The 23,286-nt window shown below is 38.4% G+C and overlaps 2 protein-coding genes across 3 annotated transcripts in view; one reads left to right on the top strand and one right to left on the bottom strand.

Moving 5' to 3' along the window:
- Positions 1–23,286, bottom strand: part of syn2b (synapsin IIb) — a 68,703-nt gene that overhangs the window by 5,586 nt on the left and 39,831 nt on the right. Inside the window, exons 6-11 of the mRNA XM_029431813.1 lie at positions 8,478–8,540; positions 6,847–6,989; positions 5,626–5,700; positions 4,270–4,372; positions 1,838–2,014; positions 751–817 (exon numbers count right to left, since the gene is read on the bottom strand). Coding sequence (XP_029287673.1) covers positions 751–817; positions 1,838–2,014; positions 4,270–4,372; positions 5,626–5,700; positions 6,847–6,989; positions 8,478–8,540 — 628 coding nt within the window. The remainder of the gene's footprint in view (positions 1–750; positions 818–1,837; positions 2,015–4,269; positions 4,373–5,625; positions 5,701–6,846; positions 6,990–8,477; positions 8,541–23,286) is intronic.
- Positions 10,123–21,987, top strand: LOC115008310 (metalloproteinase inhibitor 4-like). 2 transcript variants are annotated; one of them, XM_029431844.1, is made up of 5 exons: positions 10,123–10,604; positions 18,017–18,114; positions 18,973–19,087; positions 19,657–19,785; positions 20,089–20,296. In XM_029431844.1, exons 1-5 carry the CDS (start codon positions 10,466–10,468, stop codon positions 20,148–20,150), a joined length of 543 nt encoding a protein of 180 aa, XP_029287704.1. In that variant the 5' UTR covers positions 10,123–10,465; the 3' UTR covers positions 20,151–20,296. The 2 variants fall into 2 exon arrangements, with proteins under 2 accessions (XP_029287704.1, XP_029287703.1); XM_029431843.1 differs by having other exon boundaries at positions 10,126–10,604; positions 19,657–19,781; positions 20,089–21,987.

Genomic DNA, 23,286 nt, shown 5'->3' with positions numbered 1-23,286 from the left:
CCATGTTATACGCTGTTTTACCACTGCTTTTAGTAGGCACGTTTAGTTTGAACACATCTGCCCTGAGCACAAATATCACCACACTTACACAGACGTTATGGTTGCAATGAAACCCAATAGGCTGCCTGACTGTATCTGCTTCAAGGCACACACAGACAGCAGAGGTTTCTTTTTCTTTTCTTGGACAATGGACAATGTTACCTTCAAGAAACAGAGATAAGGATGCAGATGAAATGCAAACTGCTCTTACTCTTAAAGGAATAATTTGACATTTTTGGGACACGTATTCAATATATTCAAATACGTTTATTTTCTTGTCAAGAAACTGATGAGAAGATTGATACCACTCACTTCTGTAGGGTAAATATGAAGCTACCGCACAGCAGCCGGTTAGCTTAGCTTAGCACACAGACTGGAAACAGGGGGAAACTGCTAGCCAGGCTCTGTTAAAGGTAACAAAATCCACCGACCAGCATCTCTAATAACAAGTTATATCTTGGTTTCACTTCCGATTTTGTTTTAAACTAATTATTTTAGTTAATTAACACTAGAAAACATTTTTTCTCTAATGGCAGTGCTTATTTTGATAGAGATTGTTTTTCAAATACCGGATACTTCCTTTCAGAAAAAAACTCTTAATATGTTCAAGAGTGAACTGTCCCACGACTGATTCAGAGACTGTTTCCTAGACATACTTTGGCCCTACAGTGGCAGCACTTGTATTACAATGGAGAACAGTGTTCAGACAACCTTGAGGTTGAGGGCGCTGGGCCGAGGTCCTGCTTGGTTCTGCCAGTCCTTCCTTAAGGGCTGCACTCTGAGAGAGAGTGAGGGGGCGGGAGAAAGACAGAAAGAAAGAAAAACAAAGAGAGAGAGAGAGAGTGGGAAAGAAAGGCAAACATGGTTAAGCAGGTTTTGGTAAAGAATCAGCAGTGAACTGTGAAGGGCTACAACAAAGTGATTTTCCTGCAGACATAAACCTCTTGGATTTCTGAACCTGCCTCTCCTTAAACTCACAAGGAGAATTTAAATGTTATATGAGCATGTGTCATTGTAGCCATTTATTTTGGGCCATCCATAACAAATACGGTAACATTGCTTAATGGCCCATGCTTTTATTTGCTTCAATCACTCAACTGATGTATATTTGGAACAGGCTTTTAATTCCTTTGCTTAGCAAAGATGGAAAATACTTTCAATTTGTTTATTTAAACCAGTATGAATTTTACTTAATTTAAAAATGATTAAAATCGAATCATTAATTAGATTTAGCTCCGAGAAAAGTAAAAGTGGTGAAAACTAAACAGAGAGAGGCTGGGACAGCAAGGTAACGAAAACAAGCATACCCAACAACACGGTGCAAGATGAAGAGAAGATATTGTTTGTCAGTTAAAGTGTGTTATTCTACGAACGAAGTTAGCAGACAGTGAGCAATGGACTTCAGATGACAATATAGTTTTTCTGAAAAGTAATTTTGATTCTTTTGATCACCCTGATGAACTAAAGGAATATAAATAATCGACACATTCAGACTTTAGGACGTTTTCAAAAGGTAGGGAGTCACCACGCTTTTTGTTGTTGACCATGGGGGTAAATCTAAATGAATTATTCTTTGGTGCTCATGGTTTCTGTAAAATTAATGAAACAAGTGAATTGTGGAGAATCTAACCGATCTACCGATGTGCAGCATGTCCTTATTGACAAAAGCTTCCTGGTGTCTAATTGACACCTGCGTCTATTTGTCAAAACGTGTAGTCACACCCGGGCGAGTAAAAGGGATTCAGCTTTTAATTTATAAAAACATTTTACGGTACACTGGTTTCATTACAGCTTCTACCTGTTGGGGCTGCACAGTAGTTGGCTTCTGGCCTTGAGGGGAGCGAGCAGGTGAGCGGGAAGCGCTGGAAGACCTGGTAGCCAGAGCTTTGCTCATCTTAGCCATCACCACCTCTGACATGAGCTGGCGGTCCTCTACCTGGTGATCACCAATCAGCTGCATAGATGAACCCACAACCTGGACAAAGAGGACACAGACAATGTATGTTTTGTTTTTAAATCGAGAAGGTTACATGACTGAAATGTTGTTGACCCAGACAAAGTCAGGACGGGCAAACTAAGGAGGATAAATGGCACAGTGGTCAACACGTGTGTGGTAAAAGCTCTCTGGTGTGTTTATAGGGCTGTTTCTTTATATTTGATGTTTTATGGACAGAATGGTTTTAGTTTATATGGGTAGGCTTTTAATGTTTTTGCTAAATAAGACAGAAGATGATATTATGTCAACACATATGCACTCAACAATTGCAGTGCATCATTATAAAAACCAAAATACTTTCCCAGTGGAGATGACTCATGGGAAGACATGTCTTTCAAATCTGTGCTACTTTAGAATCCCAATCTACCTTTCACCAAACTACTGATGATTTCTGACAGTCAGCCTACTTTAATGTGGGATGTTGAGATTATTGCTTGGATACCGCAGTGTGGGTGTCATTGTGGCTCCTGTATAATCTTCGCCTCCTCCCTCTTCAGCCTCAGACTGTCTCAATGGGATTTGTAATCATAATTGTTCAAACATTGTCATTGCCCTCCTTGAGTTTCCTGCTCCTGCCAGACTGTCTGATCTCCTCAGGTACCCGTCTCAACTATTTACTCTATATAAACATGTCTGCTGTCCTTCCCCAGCACCAGTGGATGTGTTTGCCTGTTTGGACTGACAGCCAATGACCAACTGTAAGCTTGTTAATTGACTTTCAAACATAGTAAACAGTTTGGGAGTAAGTGGGGACAGACAACTTCCTCCCCCCTAGTGTTTCCAAGTGCGACTCAGTGGCAGACATATTTGCATAGTAAAAGTGAGGCTTGTACGGAACCATCTAAAAGCCCATGGTGTTCATTATTCACATTGAGCAATCAACATTTACTGCATAATGAGAAGTTAAAGCAAAGATGACCCACACCACTGAGTGGCTCTGTACTTACTGCACAAATGCGTCCAGATAGAAGCAGCTGTCCATCTTTTGTCCTACAAACCCTGGCTTGTCAAGATGTTCCCTGAGCTTGCAGAAATCTTGGCCAATAAACAGCTCAATCCTGTGGCCAAATTAGTCCCTAATGTAGACCCTCAGTCTCTAAATCTTTCTCCAGTGTCTTTCAGTTCCTGCTCGGTTACTTCCGAAGCTTCCCTTTTGACCAGCTTAATGCTTAGTACCTTGTAGGCTAGCCTCCGTCCTGCTTCATGCCTTCTAGTCCTGTGCCTTTGTCCTCAGCGCTCTGCTGGCCCTTCTGAAAGCCAACCTGCCGATGCCCTTCAGCATCTGCAGTTCCCTGGTGCCTCGGCGGACAGCCAACCTTAGTGCCAGCAAGGATTGCAGGCTTTTCATATTTCATACTTGGAGGCCACTGGGTGCAAGTGTATTTCCATTGGTTCCTGGGGGTCATTCTCCAGTTATTACACAGCCCATCACTCTAATGCCTCAACTGCCCAGCACTCCTGAGACTACACCATCACCCACCCCTGCAGGCATCCAGTTGGCCAGGAATCCACTTTTCTTCAAGTACAGAGTACCTGTTCCTCTATCAGAGTCTCTGTTTCTTACTTCTTCTGAGCCTGATCCTTTGTCTCAGCCTGAGTCTGAGTCTGAAACAGAACCTCTGCTCGAGTCTGATCCAGTTTCTCAGTCTGAGCCTGACCTCGCCTCTGTACGAGAACCTAAACCTCGTCTAATCCGTCACTGTACACCAGCTCCATGTTTCAACCTTAGGCAATGAGCATGGTTGTCCACCTCATGACCTGCCTCTTCAGTTTTAACTCTACCAGCTGTGTCACAGGGCACGGGTCCTGCTGTTTCTTGCCTAACGCCAGAACTGTATTAGGCAGGTAAAAGCTACCCCACTGAGCGGTGACAAGAGTTAAAGTGTGGGAATTGAAGCCGAATAGAATACTGATAGGTGGGCTGTAGAGAATGGCCATGCCTACCATTGAAATATCACCAGATGTTAGTTATCAAACTCAAGATGTGCATTCAGGTTAGGTTAGATCAGTTTATTCCCAGCCTGACAATCTAAGGCCCCAGAAGTGTAAACTAGGCCAGAAATGCTAAATTTAAGACTCAAAGACCTTATTAGTATTCTTATGAAACTCACACAGGCTGCTGTCAACATGGTGAAAGTTTAAAAACAAGAGTCAATAAATACAGTGATGCAATGTTAATAAAGCAGCTGGGAAATAAGTGTTCTCTCCCGCCCTTCTTTATGTATTCTTCTCACCTCAGTAATGTAGTCATTACCATCCTTGCCACAGATGGCTTTGACGGCGCAGATATCCAGCCCTCCGAAGATCTCTGAGCAGGTATCAACCCACAGTTTATACCTGTCATAGAGAGAAACTGGATTAAGTCGACAAAGAAAATCGGTGTATAGGAAACATTTTTTTTAAAACACACATAAGGTACCACTACAGTATATACAATAAATGTTTTGCTGAGTTGCAAAGTTTGCAGTTGAGGTGATTCAAGCAGAGCTGCAGGTATTTGTGTAACGCACAACTGAGAATCAAAAGATCACTTTTCCTGCCTTTCCTTGCTTATCTTAGCAAGAAAAAAGCTTTTGTTGTTGCGCATTACTTTATCAATAATATTGACTTGTGTATCACTTCATGTATCCTGACAGTAAAGCTGTTACAGAACCTCTCCGGCTCTTGGCTGGGTCTGCAGCACATACAGGTGCTGCTGCTGGCTTGGGCTGCTGTAAAGAGCTCCATTGATTTGCTGTCTGACAATGGAGCTGTACTACAGCAGGTATTCTACCTTTCTCAAGGAGAAACTTACTTTTTTATATAGTTTGAATAAATAAAGATAACATTTGTAAGGTCTAAAGTCTAACTGTACTCTGTTACTAGATGTCACAGATTAAAGAAACTTTTGCTGATTTGAATGATTTTTGGTTTCGCATTATGGCGATAAGGTAATTCAATGATCGACAAGATTCATCTTGATAAGGAAAAGGGTGAATACCTTATTCCGTTGGGGCTTGTGTAAGTGGCAGTGTAAGATTTGCAGAGTTCAAATATTAGCAAATTGAGCTATTTTTGACTGTATGAGGTACTAAATAAGTACTTTGGTATTGCTTTATATGTTTCAGGTCAGTATTAATGCATCCATCTTTAAAGAAACTACACATAATGTTTCTAAATTCTTATATCTGACAAGACTTTTTTCATAGCAGACCCTTTAACTTGTTATAACAGACAGTTTAAATGTAATATTACATTTTAGTGTCTCTGTAAGCGGCAGTTAGCCAGTGTACGTTATTAATGTTTTTAATTACACCTGTTCCTGCTGTGAAAGGTAAAAAAAACACCACGATTTGGAAACGTCTCCAATCCAGATTTTAAGCATGAGCGGAGCAGCTCAATGCGAAAACGGGAACTTTTCATTATCCAAAGGAAAAATGAAATGCACAGCGCAGCATGAGTCCAACACCAACTAACTTCCAAACATCTGTGTTTACCCATGTGCACTGGTATCAGCTCAATGAGTCTGCTGTGTGAGCACATTGTGACTAACTGTTACATGTGCGACACAAGGGCAGCCTGAGCATCACTAATGTGGAAGTGGTGCTCACTTGTCAGTCATGGCTACTTGTTCCAACATGGCAGATCCGGTGTTGCTCTTCCAATTACCAGAGATGGATGTTCGCCTGGAAGAGGAAAATGTGCGTTAAATCATTACAAACACTAACCTTCACTTGTAGCAATTGTAAAAACAGGCAAGACAGATTCAGCAGGCTGTGTGGTTACAGCAAGTGTATGCAAGCAACATGCACAGCTGCAGGTCATCAAGCTGATTAGCATCCGGATAAATTGACGAGTTACCATCGGCTCTGCGGCATTTTCTTTGAGGGTTTTGATGACTGGAAGTGAAGATCATGAGGCTATTGATGAAGACGAATTCGTTTTGTGTGCCATTTATGAATCAGAAAATGTAAACGCAGAACTGGAGCATGAGAAAGATGAAGCTAGCTTAGACGACATGAGCTCTGAATGGAACAACGTTCAAAATACCGTCCCAAGAGAAATTAGGATTGATAGAGGAACCTTACATAGTTGCCTCAACTGCCTCAAACTTACTGTCATAAAATGAACGTATGAACATGAAAGTAGAAATCCTTCCAATTTAGGGGGCCAGAAAATCTCACAAGTGTTGCACATTGGAAAAGCTTGGCCTTCAGCTGTTGTGGCCATGGCTGGGGAAAGAAGTGCCACAACTTCCAGAAGCTGATGGATGCTCGAAAAGTTTATGGTTGTTCCAGAAACAGAACTTCTTCGGCTGAGGAACTCTAATCCATGCTCAACTTCCAAAAAAGTGGAGAGGTGCGTAGCCTACAGCGCACAACAGTGTTGCAATGTCCACAAGCAAGTCACTGTGATTTGTGATTACTGTGCTGGCTAATTTAGGTTTGGTAAGTACCAGTTTAAGTTTCAGTAGAAAAATCAGACGTCTATAAATGATTGTTAAAAATGTTATAATGGCAAAAATATATGTTTCGTGTCTCTGTTATTGTAAAAAACACAAAGATTAGAAGCAATATGATTTAAATATAATCTGCAATATATAATATAATATATAATATATATAAGCATTAAAGGGTTAAATGAGGATTTTACATTTCACTTTGCTAAGTTCACACTCTATTTATGTATGCATCTGTTCCCCTGTCTACTCCCATAATACAATGTGTTACAATCACAAAATATGCATATTGTACAGTATACATGCACACACACACACAATATGGAAAATAAAACTATTTTCTTGAACAAAAGTAATAGACAAGAACACACACATGTATGCTTTGTAGTCGGCGCCGATTTTCTGGACCCTGATGTCGTATTTGGCGTCTATAAATGGCTCCGTGGTGCAGTAGGTCTGAGTGATGGCCACCACACTCGCAATGTCCTGGAAGTCACTCATATTGTCCACTTTGACCTACAGAGGAGCAGAACAGTAAAAACATCAGTTATTCAAAGTAAAGCTGATGTACCTTATTTTCTAGTATAGAGATTATATTATTATAAAGAGATGTTTTGAAAATGTTATAAGTTTTGCAATAAGGTCGCCAACAAGCATAAAAAAGATTTTCTTTGTATTTGCAGGTTGCAAATATTTACAATATTTTTTGGTTGTTAAAACTGTGGTTCAGTCTTCGTCTTCTTGCTGAGAGTTGGATGAAAAGGTTGATACCACTCTTATGTGTGTCCCTTAAATATGAAGCTAAAGCCAGAAGACAGTTAGATTAACAGTTAGCTTAGCATTAAGATGGGAAGGAGGAGTAAACAGCTAGCCTGCCTACCAGCGCCTGTAAAGCTCATAAATAACACCTTTTATATCTTTCTTGTGCAAAAACAACAGACTTTTGTTACCTTCGTACAGAGCCAGCCTAGCTGTTACCCCCTTCTTCCAGTCCTTAAGTTAAACTAAGCTAATCGCCTGCTAGCTAGCTACATATTAAGCATACAGATATGAGAGTTGCATCAATCTTTTTTTCAAAATGTCAAACCATTTCTTAAAGCATGTACAAAGGGTCAATAGTCTGACAAATATAAAGGTATAGGTTGCATTTCTAGTGTCGATAGTATCTTAAATACTATCGTATCATCAATAATGCAGACCTAATTAAAGTCCTTGATCCATATGGAGTATGGAAATTATATGATAATGTGTCTCTGCACTAGTCAATGTCCTTGAAGCGATATGATGGAAATATTGCTCTGCCTCTGTGCAGTATTTATCATAAAGGACTGTCTTAAACTACAACACAGACACATGCTACATCTGTAGCACAATACAGTTGTGCAAGAGATGAGGTGGTCGGATAAAGGAACACAAAGTACGGGCTGATAAGAGGCCCAGTTAGACAGCGAGAAGACAGTCATACAATAGCAGATTGAGCCGTCGAGGGAAGTGACGTGGTGGATCGATGGGGAGCAGTGGAGGAAGGACAAACACTTCACTCTGATTTCACCAAGAAAATATGGCCACAGTTATTGATCAATACCAGCGCAATACCAGGAGAGTACAAGGACGGAGTGAGAATAATAAAAGATGTGCTGCAGTCATTAAAAGAAGGAAGAATAAAGAAAGACGGATAAGAGTGAAATGGATTAAGAGGTAGTGTATGTCAGAGAAAGCATTACACAGTACAAACGATGTAGTTCCAGACGTGATGGTGCTTAGTGTAAAGCATCCAACTATCTCTAGGCACACAGAAGGGTTTTAAAGCACTTACCGAAGATGCAACATGCGACTATTTCCCCACTTTACTTACTTTATGTGCCTTCCATTCAAACAAAATAAAACAGTTTAATGCTTTGATCACTACTGGCTTAAATGTTAGCTCATCAGCAGGAGGTCGAATCATCATGTATTAAAATGATCACTCACTTTAGCATTTTAAATTGGCTAAATTAACATTACCTTTCCCATTCCAGAGTGGGCGTGCCCGATCTTCACCACCACTGGGAAACTTGGTGTTGTAATCTGAAGAGCAATAGAATAATTAAAAGGTGAATAATGATTAAACAATACAGAATAACCACATAGCAACACACTAGAAAGATCCTGTGGGGAAATATGAGAGGCTGTTTAGAACAACGTTCACCATTCACAGGTCTGTGAAGATAAGCAGGCCTTTATGGGTCTAGCATTGCAAAACAAATCATTTACAATAACTTCTTTAGGTTATATTACAGTTAAACAAATGTATATATAGATCTGCCAGGAAGCGAAGGCACTGAAGTTACTGTATCTGCCATATTCGCCAACTTTCACTAAACTAACAAAAACAGCAGCAGAAAGAGGCGGAGTGATTATCACTAAATATGAAAATGTTTACTTGTTCTATTGAGAATAAGATTTGAACCTGCGTTAATAGATTGTTGGCCACATGGTGGCAGCACAACAAGCTGTTGACACAACATACATATTATCACATATCATATTATATATATACAGTAAATGAATACATATTATTATCACAGTATCATAGCATGTACATAAATGTGTTAGCAAACAGTTTCCTATTTACACAACCAGCTGACACAGAGCAGTATTAGCATACACTTGGAGTTGTGTTTCGGGCCACTTGATGAATGAAAGTCCAATATCTTTTGTCCTTTTTGCTCTATTTTGGCTTAGACGACGTCATGGGGGGAAATATCTGCATCTATAGCTACTAAATGCTGCACCGTGTTCACCAGCTAGTTGCTAACTTTGTCCGTCTGGTGCTGTGCAGTTAGTGTACAGTGGGTTTATATTTGACTGAAAATAAAAACCAAAGCAGTGAGCTGAAAGTCTCTAAAGTTTGTCGAAAGATAATTGTGGGTTTGCCTGATGACTGGCGGAATTTCTTTTTCTGCATGACGCCATACAGTATGCAGAAACCAATGTGAAGTTTGAAAATGGAAATAATATCTGTATTACCGAACATCAAATAAATAAAAAGTTAAACAACATACATACCTTCAAATGAATACAATCTACATTATTTGTGATACAAATAAAACAAGCATGCAATTCTGGTCATTTCTTATATATAAGCATTCACAATGTTAGAGCTTTCATATCTCTCTCTATTTGTTATCCTTTAAAGGTTCTTTCTTTCAGTCTTCAGTTTCTGTTCAGATGTGCTGGCATGCGCTTAGATGTTTTTTTTATTCAACATTAGTCATGAAGTGCTGTGTTGACTTGAAATTGCTCCATTTCCCTCCAATACAGCAATACTTCTACACTACAACTGAAGACTAATCAACAGTCATTTTTATGATTATCGTTGGCATTTATGACTCAGATGCACTGATGGTCACACAAGCTGCCTCTGAAAAGAAGAACAATAATCTAATTTATAATTATGCTTCACAAACCCGTGCAACAATACTTTAATTGGTCATCATTTTCATGACTAACTGCCTGAATACACATACGGTAGCCAATGAGAGGAGAGGGAGGACATCAAAAGAGGATACAAGAAGAGGCAAAGGATGGTAGTTCTTTTCCCCCTGCGTTGGAGGAGGCTGTCCCTAAATTGTTGAGTACATAAGAGGCTCCCTGTGTGCGACCCTCTCAGCATTCAAGACCAGAGTGTGAGGGGATCCAACTATTGTAAGTTTCTCTGTGTGTTGTCTACAGAGAGGGAGAGAGACAGAGAGAAAGAGAGAGCAGTGGCAGCAGCAGCCTTTCCTTCAACTCAAGTTATTTGCTCCAGCTTGAATTCAGAGGTGTTCTTTAAACTTATGAAAACATTTCTATCCACAGCTGCCTTTCAGCTCAGCAGAGGTAATCTTGCTACTCCGACTCTACTGTCTTGTCCTCCCACCGTTGCTGCCTGATCTGCTTTTCCCGTGGAACTTAACAGGATCAGAAGAAAGTTGCCGAGCGTTCATCGAGTGGTGGAGCCGTCAGTCATCATGGCCTTGTCCCAGGAGCGGAGAGCGTGTCTGGGGCTCTGGGTTCTCCTTTTGCTTGGTGCAGGCATGGAGGAAGTTGTGGAGGGATGTAGCTGCCACCCAGCACACCCACAGCAGCTATTCTGCAGCGCTGAGATTGGTGAGTTAAAAACTGGAGACCTGTTTAGTTTCTGTTCACTCAAATAAGAGTTTAGAACATACAATCTGCTGTGTTTAATATAGATAGCAAAAAAAACAACTGAATGTGAATGCAATGACTCAAAAGAGAGTGTGATTTTAAATGTGGAGTTGGGAGGAAAAGCTCCTTCTTAACTGACTGACTGATGATTTGCCTTGTTGATCAACTTAATTTGATTTTCTGAGAGGGAACAAAATTCAAGTCTACAGGTAAAACCAACTGAGACAAGAACTAATCATTAGAGCTTCAGGGCTGAGCTTTCTATGGGGGTTAAATTAAGATTTATTTTAAATGTATTGTTTTTTTCCTTTGATATCCATAGAAAGTATCAGTGTTATGCAAAAACACTGTATATAATGGGTATATACAGTATAAGTTTGGTGGACTGATTACTGATTAATATCAGTTATATGTGAACAATATTCATAAGAATTACATGCATATACGTACATAGTTGTTTTTCTTTTTCATATATATCAAAAATAAATATACTACCAACCCTGTTATTATTTGAAAACAGGGCAACCTGCTATCTGTTTTTTGTATTTACATAAATTAGTCTTCTTGCTTTAAATAACGTAAAAACAAACCCTAAAACAACAGCGAGCTCCAAGTGGCCCCCGGCATACTTTCTATCCGTCCGTCTGTCTGTCGGGTTGTCTGCCTGTCTCTCTGTCTGACGCCCCCCCATCATCCAGTTCTTTCTTGTCTAAGCACAGGCCAAAACCAACACTCTGCTCTGACTTTGGGTACTTGGCTCCAGACTGTGGAAAGCTGGAGTATGTGCTTCTGTCAAAGGTTACACTCCAGCAGAGAAGAGCGACAGAGAGAGAGAGTAGATGAAGAAATTGCTTTTACGGCATTTTAGTCTTGTTATTCTAATTGGTCTGTTAGTCCCTTCAGGTTTAAAGAAGGCCAGCTCCGTCAAAGTGCTTTGAAAATGTGTCTCAAAAAATAGTCTGAAATGGAGGCTGAGACCTGTTTTTTTTAGAACCGCCATAACGCCAAATTAGATCTGGGTTATGAGAGCACAATGAGAGTATTTGGGGCAGTGTTTTTAGGACAGAGTTTTACATACGAAGAGTCAGATGGAAGTCTTGTATGATTTTTTTAGTTTTATCCAACTGAATTTGAGGTTTTTCATACAAGGCCTGGCTTTGCAAAGTTTCCATGAGTTAGACAGACCAGGTCTCAATCTATGTCTATGCTGGTATAGCACTGGGTCCTGTTTTCTAATCATCTTTTGGTCTCCCTCATTGGTCACATAAGAACCCCACAACTATGTAACAAGACACAGAAGCACTGCATGCTGAATGTTATTCTCACATCATGTAGCCAACATTCAAAATCTGAAACTATTGAAACAAACATGTTACAAAGATATGCAGCCCATTTGCAAACGTCACATGTTGAACCACTTTTTCTCTGTTTGTGTCCGTTTGAACCACTGGACCCAAATTGACCATTTGCTAAACCCCTCCCCCATGCTTTGGATTTATCCACATGTTAAAGCGGTGTGCATGGGGATGTGGTGATACTCGGTATCCTGAGAGTTTGGAGGGTTGTGTCTTTTATTTTATCCTGTCTGAAACCCAAAACCCAAAATTAAACAGTGTTTCAGTTCTGAAGTGAGCTGCAAACATTAGTATGTTTGGCTAACTAACATATTAGCATCACTTCCAAAGCCGAGCAGCAAATTTCTGAATAATTTAGTAGGCTAACAGGATACGTTAGAAAAAGCCTCCTTCAGGACTGAGACATCCGCAGTCTAGTGTTTCGCCCCTGCGTGGGAGTGGGTTTGGGATGCTGCTATCACAGCATAATGTCATGTTAGCAGGTCTGTCCTGGAAGTAAACACTCCAGCAACCTCAGCATAGTTCTTACTCTTGTAATATTAAAAGTGAAACATTCATTTTGAAAATAACCGTCATAACTTCATTTTTTGTAAGCTACGCATCCAAATGAGTCCGAACAAATAACAAATCCAAGTTTCCCACTGTTTTGCATATAATAAGTGTAACTACTTCGCAGTACAACAACAGTGCACAGTCTTTTAGCATGAAGTGCATATTTAAGACGCGTTTACAGGATTCTCGCTTTAGAACAATTTTCATAATTAGTTTAGTTAGCTTGCGAGCAACAATATAATTTGCTAGTGACAGTTGTCAAAATCAATGTTTACTAGATAGAATTGTTGTGTCTGTCTAACGCTGTGTGAAATCATGGTTGGGTTTCTACAGTTTAAAAAATGACAAATATTTTCCAGCGGTAAGTAAGTCTGTTGAAGCCGCCACCATTATCATTGTAAACGGTGTACGTACTGTGAAGAAGCGGAAAGCTTGCCTGGCATAGCAACAGTAACCTTCGGGGGCGGGACTTCCCAAATGGTCAATTACCACTTCTTTTGTAATTGGATCCCATTTCCTCGACGTAAGCTCGAGGCTTGGTCTGTGTTTAGTTTATGAATAGATACAAGAGTCAGGGGTCCCTTTCAGGTAGGATGCAACTTATTGGACCCATGAATAACAAATAAGGAAAATACCTCACTCAGCTATGTGTGTCTAAGAAAACTTAAAATTTCTCGGCACTGTCCTAGTTTTCTAAGCTTAGGCTGGCGGTGGCCTTTAGTTGACCTGACAGTGTTGTCAGAGTCTGTGAGCTCTTTGAATAAAGCTGTACATCTGAGTAATATCCCATCTGGACAAACCTTGGATGATTCCTTGGCAATGTTTGTGCATTTGAGATTGTGTGTATGAGTGTGGGTGTGTTGGATGGAGGCCAAGCCATGCCAACACAGCCTACTCCATCTCTCTCTCTTTCTTTCCCTCTCTCTCCCCACTTCATTTCCATGTCTATAGGCTTGGTCTAATGGTCTGCATACTAACAATATCAGTGTGAAAGCCCGCTGACAGTCCAGCTTTGTGAGCATGACAAGGGTGCCGATTCATCAGGGAGGGGGGAAGTTACTTACTACATCAGTTCTCATGGTACAAGTTTGCAATATTTCTCTTTGGTTATGTAGCTTTGAGGCAGATGCACAGCCACTTTCACTCTGCAGGCGTGCCTGTCCTTATTCCTGTTCATAACACAGCTGCAGCAACTGAATTGAGAGGGTAACCTAGCCTGTGCAGTTCAAAGATGTCTAGGTGGGGGGTAAACATTTCGGAGATTAGGGCCAAGAGAATCATTTTTGGAAGAGACAACAAACTTGGAATAAAATGAGTTTTGCTGTTAAGTTATTGCTTGTAATTTCTACAATAAATGTAATTAAAATCACTGCCCAAAAACTATTATGTTTGGAAGGTGTTCCAACTAAAACCACTAAAGTCGACTAATGAAAGATTGCTGTACTATTCTTGGTTAATTGGCTATAAAAAACGTCTGTCCTCTTGCATGTGCATGTTGCACTGATAGACTGCCAACTATGTGATCCTTTCAGAGCACGGTTATGCCGTTGTGGATTACTTAACATTAATAAGCCACATAGACCCATTATTCTGCTCAGAAGGGCAGATTTTAATGGGGCGGCTAATATGCCAAAGCACTTCATCTACTTTCAGATATGTTTCTTCTCGCCAACAGAAGAGCAGATCAAAGAGCTGAACTGAACAAAGTAAGAAATAATATGATGAGTCATCATTGGTTAAGTGGTTGTATTTCTGTGAGCATGACATCCTTATTCAGTAGTGTAATCCTAGTTGAGGAGGGTGTGCTGAGGTTTCAGTATTCAATACAAGACGTGACATGGGCCTATAAAAACAATACTTGTTGCATTTTTTAAATACCATTAACCAGTGGTGGAAGTATTCAGATACTTTTTTCTTAAGTAAACTTATACCAAGTAAAAATACTTCTTTACAAGGCGATATATATATGCAACCATTAGAGTCAGGTTATGTTGAACAGAGCTAGGTTGTATAATTAATGATGATGTTGTTCAAACCTAGCTTACTTTCTCACCTGCGCAAAGCAGGCCAATCACCGGGTGAAGTGGGAGTTTGAGTGAATGTCAGACATGTTTATTTATGTATTGCCGATATATTGCATCGTAACAATGCTTTATGGCTTCAGTTTAACTGAGCTCTTATTCTTTGAATTTGTTTTTTAGGTCACATCTGCATGTGTAAGTGAGTTTATAGGCAGGTGCATCTTTATAAAGTGTATTACTCTGTACAGTAGAGCATGTACTACGCATTTGATAATAACTTGTTTTTAACATGCCATTTAGTCTATCCAGTTCTCGCCCCTTTATTAAAAATAAAGAAATATACCAATAGCATTTCTTCTTCATTAGGATCCATTATCACCTACAACAATATTGTATTAATCTACGGATGGATGTAGGTCTAATATCTTCAGATGTACTGCCATTCTTTAATGTCTCTATGAGCTAGCATCTTGTCCTCTCTGACATTTTCTATAAAGTGAACGTCCTTGGACCAGCTGCTCGCTGTGGGCGATGCAGTGCACTTTGATTAAACTATAACACGTCACACAAGTTCCCATTAACTTTCTGTCTGTACAGTTGTTTGTCTGCCTCCCTTTCTATCTTCTTGTGTGTTCAACTGAGAAAAAAGTCTCCTTTTCACCCAAACCAATTTCAAAGAACACACTGAGCTCCATGGTGTAGTTACACGATGAAGCGAAAACCACAAACAAGGGGGTGGTTTCCATGGGTGGTTTGCATAGCTGTGCGAGAGGGTGAGGGTTACGAGGGGTGGGTTACACTTCTCTCCCTCTCTTATACTGTAGCTTTTCTCTTTCTTTCATGGTTATACCAAGGTCACTTGCTCCACTTCGGTTTATTTCCTTCTCTTATTCTATCTCACTCTGGTGTATGTACAGAGAACTGTTTTCTCTCCTTTAGAGAGCACAATGTAAAAGACAATAGGACTTACAGGCAACTTTTTCAACATGATGAGGTTTTCATTGATCACCAGGTAAAAGAAAAACCTTACATTTATGTTGTTGATTATACTCATTATCAACAGTTAATTCTATCATCTTTCCAAACATGACACAATTAGTTACTGTTGCTACGTCTGTCAGGCTTTACCTTCTTGCACGGCCCATAAAGCAGTTTAAAGTGATATTGGAGGCAGATTTTCCATTTGAAAATCTTAGTTATATTTCAAACAGTTGATCCATGATTTCAAACGGAAATAGGCTCATGATTGCTAGCTGGCAGCATTCGATATTGTTTGGCTAGCAGATTTTATTAGCTGTAACTAGCTATCTAGCTAAACAAATGAGTTGTTTGAAAAACGATGCCTCCAGCTAACTTTTTAATGTTTCCATCTGACTCTTTTTAAAAATGAGAACCCCGTAAAGTTGTCTTAAATATAGACTTAAGGACAGCAGACATGACATTGTTTTGTTCTTGTATTTCAGTGTACAGTTTAGCTGCTTAGCTTAATACTTGGACAAACAAGACAGAGATGAGATTTATTGTTCATATTTTCAAACAGTATGTTTCAATTTTTAACGTTATAAGAGAAAAGGCTTTTAGATTGAGGACTAACCAATGTGTTCTGCCCAACAAAATCTTGGATAACAAGCTAACTGGAGTTGCTAGAGTGTAACCTTCCCCAAATGCAATAAGCAGAACAGAGCTGCTAACGCTAGCTTCCAGATCCGACTCCCATTGTGGATGTGCTAGTCGTGAATTATGTTTTTTTTTAATCAACATAACCTCTAACCCCAGTTTTAAAGGGTTAGTTCAGGTTGTTTGGTGGGGTTGTATAAGGTACTTATCCATTGACAGTGTATAACCTACACTTATTTTAGCCACCTAAAAGAAAGGCGCACCAAAGAAAAGCAATAGTTGTATAGGCTACGCTATATTTAAAATATTTTCACCACTTTACCTTGCGGTCAGACAGCCCTTTCCGATGAGAAACTGAAGCAGCTATCGTTGCTCTCTTCAGTTGGTTAGTTTGTTTGAGTTATTGTGTGACTTTGGTTTGTTCGGAATCACCAAAGTCACAGAATAACACAAAAAAACAAACCAATCAAGAACTCCCATATCTGTGAGGTAAAATGACTGTTTTTTTCCAATGTAGTCTGGTGGCTTTGAGGAGAGCATAGATAACAGCTTCAGTTCCCCGTCTGAAGGGGTTATCTGACTGCAATGTAAGGCGATGAAAATATTCTAAACATAGAATATACTTAACTCTTTATTAGATGGGCCTTTCTTATAGGTGGCTAAAACACATTTTGCTGATGTCCACAGCAGTACATTGCTCTGCTTCTGTGCCATAACTCCAATCTGCTTCTCCAAACTGGAGGCATACTGACCGCCGTCTACTGTAGGTATACACCGCCTATGTATGAGTACCTCATACAACCCCACTTCAAACAATCTGAAATATCCCGTTGAGTATGTGACGTTTACTGATAAGTACTCTATGCATTGTTCTTCTGCAGTGCCACTGCTTTTCTGTTAATGTTAGTTCAAAGCTGATGTAGCTGTCTGTCATGTTCAAAGTCACTGTGTAGGACTTTTTGATAACATGTGAGAAAGCTATTGGCCCAATAGTAAAGTTAATTATGTTTGATAGATTGAGCTACAGCAGTGTTGTATAAATAGTTTGACAGTGAAATTAATTTGGCAGTTAACATAATGAGTCATGCAGATAAAAGTGCAGATTTGACGGGCTTGATCAAAGCAAAACTGTGGTTCTGTAGCAATGAAGTCTGGAATAACACTGTTTGATTTGGCCCAGTGAGCTGCATGTTGTGGTCTGTGGGAGTAAAACGTGCAACATTAATACTAATCAAAGTGTAATAAGTGTTTTGTCTCTTAATGAGAGGTTGTAAAATTATACGATTTCACTGTTACCTTCCTGTTGAGAACCACATACCAATTACCCCGCTACTTTACTGTTTATTTACAGTACGGGATAAAACAATGTGAAATCCCTTCTGTGCCAGACCTGGTTTGGCTCGAGTAAGTGTGCGTGTGGTATATGCTGTATACATAAAAGTGAGTGTGGAGTCAGTTAATGGGAGTGTGCAAGCAGAGAGCTACTTGTTATTCCTTGTGGGTTTTGATTTCCCTCCCGGAGGAGAGGAGGGACACATCCTGTATCACCACTGAGAGGGATTGCTACACTGTCTGTGTGGGGAGAAAGACGAGTGACAAGGAAAATGATAGAAAAGGAGGGAGGAGGGAAAGGAAGAACAAAATAACATATCTATCTATCTCTGAACTAGAGTGAAGCTAAAAGCTTTAAACTTATTGATTATAAACATGCATAACTCAGAATTATGGCATGTAAATCACATTCTAATCTTGCTTCCTGCATTTATTTGGCATTTCAATTAATCTTACTCCTCCTTTATTTCTGTTTTTTTTCCCATTTTCCTGACAGTGATAAGAGCAAAGATCTCCGGAGAGAAGATTGTGTCGCCTAGCAACAGCTCCTCACCTTACATGAAGATGATCCAATATGAAATCAAAATGATCAAGGTGAGCTCTCTGGACAGCAGTAACAGCTGCAGCCGGTGCAGACAAACATCATTTTGTACTGTTGATGCTCCTGTGTTTTCACACTATAATTCTGTGGGTTATGGCTACACTGTCAGGGAAAGAAAACTAATTCTAATTGGTCTACGGTTGACAACATTGATACACACAGAAACAAAATGCCCATATGTGAATACTAACCAGTAGTGTCTGCTAAATGCATATTTTTGGATTTGCATTTTATTTCTACATTTTGTAGTTGACTGTTTCAGAATCAGAAACGGGGAAATTTACATTGTTACAGCAAAGACAAGAAAGTCAAAAAAAGTGCACATGTATGTTAAAATAAGTAGCAGCATTAGTTATGTCAGGTAGTGGATATATAAAAGTGGTTGAGTAGTGGTAATTTACAATAATAAATTATTTAAAAAATGAGTATTGCACATGGCAGTGATAGGTTGCACAATGGTGATGAAATAGTCTGTTTTGAGGACTGAGGCATTAAGACCTTGTATTCTGTATTATTTCTTTCTTTATTACAAAGTGCCCAACCCTCATGGGTTTACAACACACCAACAAAAAAACACAGTTGCAGTGGTCAAGCATTTCATTACATTATACCATTTTAAGTTTTTATACCCATCAGTCTTAAAGAAAATATTCTGCCTTTTATTCTCCCAAGCTTGACAAATAAAATCTCATACAACAAAGGTTTCCGTCCTGAAGCACATTCACATTTTGGAGACATATAAAAGTTGTTCTAGTCCTACTATACATTACTTACGTTATTGCCACATCTAAAGTGTATTTAAATTATATTAGGCCAGGCTTATACCTTCCCTTTTTCCTCTCTGTGTCCAGATGTTCAAAGGGTTTGACAAGGCCAAGGACATCCAGTACGTGTACACTCCAGTCTTCTCCTCACTGTGTGGAGTCAAACTGGACTCCAACAATAAAGCCGGGTATTTGCTCTCAGGTACGGTATGCAATGGTTCGTTTGTATATTGCACCTTTAGTAGGAAAAGGCAACAGAAAGTTCAACATTTTGTGAAATATTCGCTTTCTATTCTGCTAAGAGTTGGGTAAAAAATATTGATATGACTTTAATGTCTCTATGGTAAATATGAAGCTACAGCCAGCATCCGGCTAGCTTAGCTTAGCATAAAGACAAATAGCTGCCCTTGCTCTGTCCAAGAAGTAAAACAATCCACACACCATCACCTCTGAAGCTAACACCTAATCTGTATCTCATTTGTTTAATTGTTTAATTCATACAAAACCAAGAACCAAGCTAGCTTCTTCTCCCTCTTTCAAGTGTTTTGCAAAGCTAAGCTAACTGTAGAGAGTGGTATCTATCTTGTCATGAAACTCTTGGCAGGAAAACAAATTCTGAAAATGTCTTCATTACCGGTACATTATTTCAGCTGTAAACTAATGTTTGCTATTAAATATTAATCTCATAGGCTGTTAAATACAGCGACATAACTTCATTTGCTGAATGCAAGATAACATTTTCAATGGTGGTGTTGTGATGTTGCAAAACAGGAAGTATGTGGAGTGACGGGAGAATCTCTATTGGCCAATGCGACCTAGTGGAGTCCTGGGACAACCTATCTGTGTCACAGAAGAAGAATCTCAACTACAGATACCAGATGGGCTGTGAATGCAGAGTGAGTAAGGACTGTTTGTTCTCTATTCATACATATTTATCTTTGTCCCACTCATCTATCTGTCCTAGTGAGGCCTCAAGAAACAAAATAAAGCAAAAACGTCACTTTTCTCATCTCTCACTCAAACTTTCTCTCCATTTCAGTACAAAATGCTTGGAAGTGTGTTTTTTCCCCCCAATCAACACTTATTCATAACATTATGTGTCCATAGAGACACATTCTACAAACCTTTATCCCAACAACAACACAGTCGAGGCCAACTTCAGCAACACACAATGAGGTTACTCAAAAACTCTTCTATCCACAGATCAACACCTGTTACACAGTGCCGTGTGCGTCAACAGGAGAAAACGAGTGCTTGTGGACTGACTGGCTGCTGGATAACAGCTTAAATGGGGAGCAGGCTCGGCAGTATGCCTGTATCCGCCGCTCTGACACAACCTGTAGCTGGTACCGGGGTGGCCCCCCACCTGAGAAAGACTTCCTAGACATGGCTGACCCTTGACCTGTAATACTGATATTCATTTGACTCCATTTCACTCCTGCAAAGTCCCGAGAAACATTTCCTGCTTTTGCTTATGTAGCTGAAATTTGGCACGCAATATAGCAACTGATTTCATTGAAAAATTGGCTGATTTTGTTTTTACTTGAGGGAGTTTAACCCAACTTCTGTAAGCAGCATTCAGGGTTGCTACAGCAATGCTAGGAAAATTGTTGTAAACTGCAGGGGCTTTCAACATTCCTCTGTCTCATTTTCTCGCTCTCACACATTCGACTTCGCGTTCAACTTTCCACAGAATAAAAACAGCAGCAGAGCATCCACTGAAAACTAGTCACCCAATAGTGAATATTTTCTTTAATTCTGATGCCCTGATGGTAAATACATAACCTTGACGAATACTGAAGACCCCATATGTGTTCATGCATAACTTACAAAAGGTAATGTAGTCATTTAGGATATGCATTTACTGAAAGGATGAGGAGGATGGACATTTACTGTAAAACAAAAGGAGGAAAATAGTAGTAAAAAGCTGCCACTTGCCACAATCATGTAAATCAAAGTTTACTTTACACCCTATAAACAAATATTCTGTGCACTAAATCTTTGCAGATAGACTGCATCACTGCCAGCTTTCCCCCACACATTCTGGTGTTACATTTTTACCTTTATATATTAACGAATAACTCTCCAATGCAAATGAAAATGCACTGTATATATACACGTATATAGAGCAAAGCCAACAACAGAAATTCCCCAATTCATTATATTTTGACAAAATCTGACATATTAATTATATATGACTATAATTCTTGTACATCTAAATCATCACAGTTTATACTCTCAAATTGCTGAGAATGTAAATATTGTACTTGAGTGAGAATTAACATTTTAAAGTCTAACCCGATCTTGTCTCATAGCATAGAAGTTGTTATCTTGTGGTTTTGTGTTTAGTTTCCTTGGTTGTACTATTTCCTGTGCCAAAAACAAAATCTAATCCAGCGCTTTAACAACAGCACTGCCACCTGTAGAAGCCAAGCCACCTCTCTTTAGAGGAAATGATGTAACAGGGCAAGGTTCAATTCACTGTTTTTGAACTCCTTAAAAACAGGAAGTGGATTCTCCTCAATGTTCAAGTTCAAGAAAAGATAGTAAAAGTAAAAACTTTGGCACAAGACGTTAAACAACAAAAGAGAAATAACTGATATTCATGAATGAGCTATAATTAGTGATTTAATTGTTGTTTTATAGGCATTATTTAATATAATGACTCAACATTTATTAAAAGACCCAAATCTGAATTGACCCCTGTCTTGTTACTGGATTACTTCACTGAAGTCATACAAATTAAAATGCATTATCATTTACCATGTACATGCATGAGCCGCTATTCAAATGTCATATTAGCGTCACATTTAACAATAAAGTATTTAAGTTTAACTTGCACAATGCAGTGCAGTGTAATTTGCCTAATTTGTTTGAAACATACTTTTTGAAATATGTAAGTAAAATGAAATTTAGATTTACATGATAGGATAATAATGCATAATAACTGTATGGCTTTAGTGAAGCGTTATCAAACAATTTCATGTTTGTTTTATACTGAAAGAATTGTTTGGGTTTGTATTTATGTCTCTGTTTCTGTCTTTATAGAGTTTTCTATTTCCATGTACCAAAAAAGATTGTATATAAAATGTCTCAATGGAATATGGCTCTTCCATCTGACTCTTTTTTCTTCTCTTCAGCAAACAAAATGTTAGAAAATAAGACTCTTTACAGCACTTCAATGACAGTTCAGAGGTGACAGGATTTTCCGAGTTTTTAAAAGGGTTGCTGCTGTTACAGAATATCTCCAACAAGCCAGAGTAGCAATGAAAAAGCACTCTGGTGCCTTCTGGGAAAAATATTTCTTCTACTTAACCTCTATAATGTAACTCATAAATGCTCTAGCGAATATAGTAAGTGAACTGCATAAAGAAAATAAGCAAGTTCCCCTTTCTCATGAGTGCAGTATACAGTAACATACTATATTTTATATTTATAAATAATATAGAAAATAAAATATGATAGATATGAAAATAAAATATAGATATATAGAGAGATAATATGAGGAATAAAATATGAATATGGAGATAGATCAGAAAGATAAGAATATATAGATAGATATAGATAGAAGATGAAATAGAGATTTATTATAGTATGGGATATATAGAATTGATATTTATAGATATATAGATATTATAGATATTATATAATATATTTATATATAGAGTTATTTATTATAATATATATAGAGTATATTATATTAGATATATAATATTTATAGATGTATATATATATATATATTTTATATTATATTTATATAGATATATATATATATATATATATATATATTTATATATATATATATATATTTTATATCTATATATATATATTTATTATATATATATATATATATATATATATATATATATATATATATATTTATATATTCGGTACCTCATCAAATGTTTGTGAGAAAATAATAATACGCACCTAAGGGCATTTGAGACATTAAAACATGAAATTACCATTTGGTAATCGCAATGAGATGAATTTAGGAAATTTGGCTAAATAGCGTAAAAGTGTAAAGAATTCTGAGAAAAGTAACATGACTTGTGCTTTTACTCTTTAATGTATATTCCCAGCTTTGTAGTTAACACTTGTATATATAGAACGTGAAAATATTTATGCTAGAAATGTGGTAAATTGAATTTTGGAAAGTAATTCAAAATAAAATATATCAATTTTACCAGTGATATCCTAAAATCTACAGTAATAGGCTGACAACATTATCTCTTCTCACTGTCCTGAGACACATAGTTCAACTACTAAAAACACAATAACATACTGTAAATATCTAAATCTCAAGATAATCAATGGAAACATTGAATCATTTGTTGAGAAGCTGGGCTTTTGGCCGTGTGAGTTTGCTAAAGGGTTACTAACAATACACAATAAATAACT

The sequence above is a fragment of the Cottoperca gobio genome, chromosome 5, assembly GCF_900634415.1.
Source record: "Cottoperca gobio chromosome 5, fCotGob3.1, whole genome shotgun sequence".
In the NCBI taxonomy this organism is placed as follows: Eukaryota; Metazoa; Chordata; class Actinopteri; order Perciformes; family Bovichtidae; genus Cottoperca; species Cottoperca gobio.
This window is presented reverse-complemented; position numbering and strand designations above follow the sequence as displayed.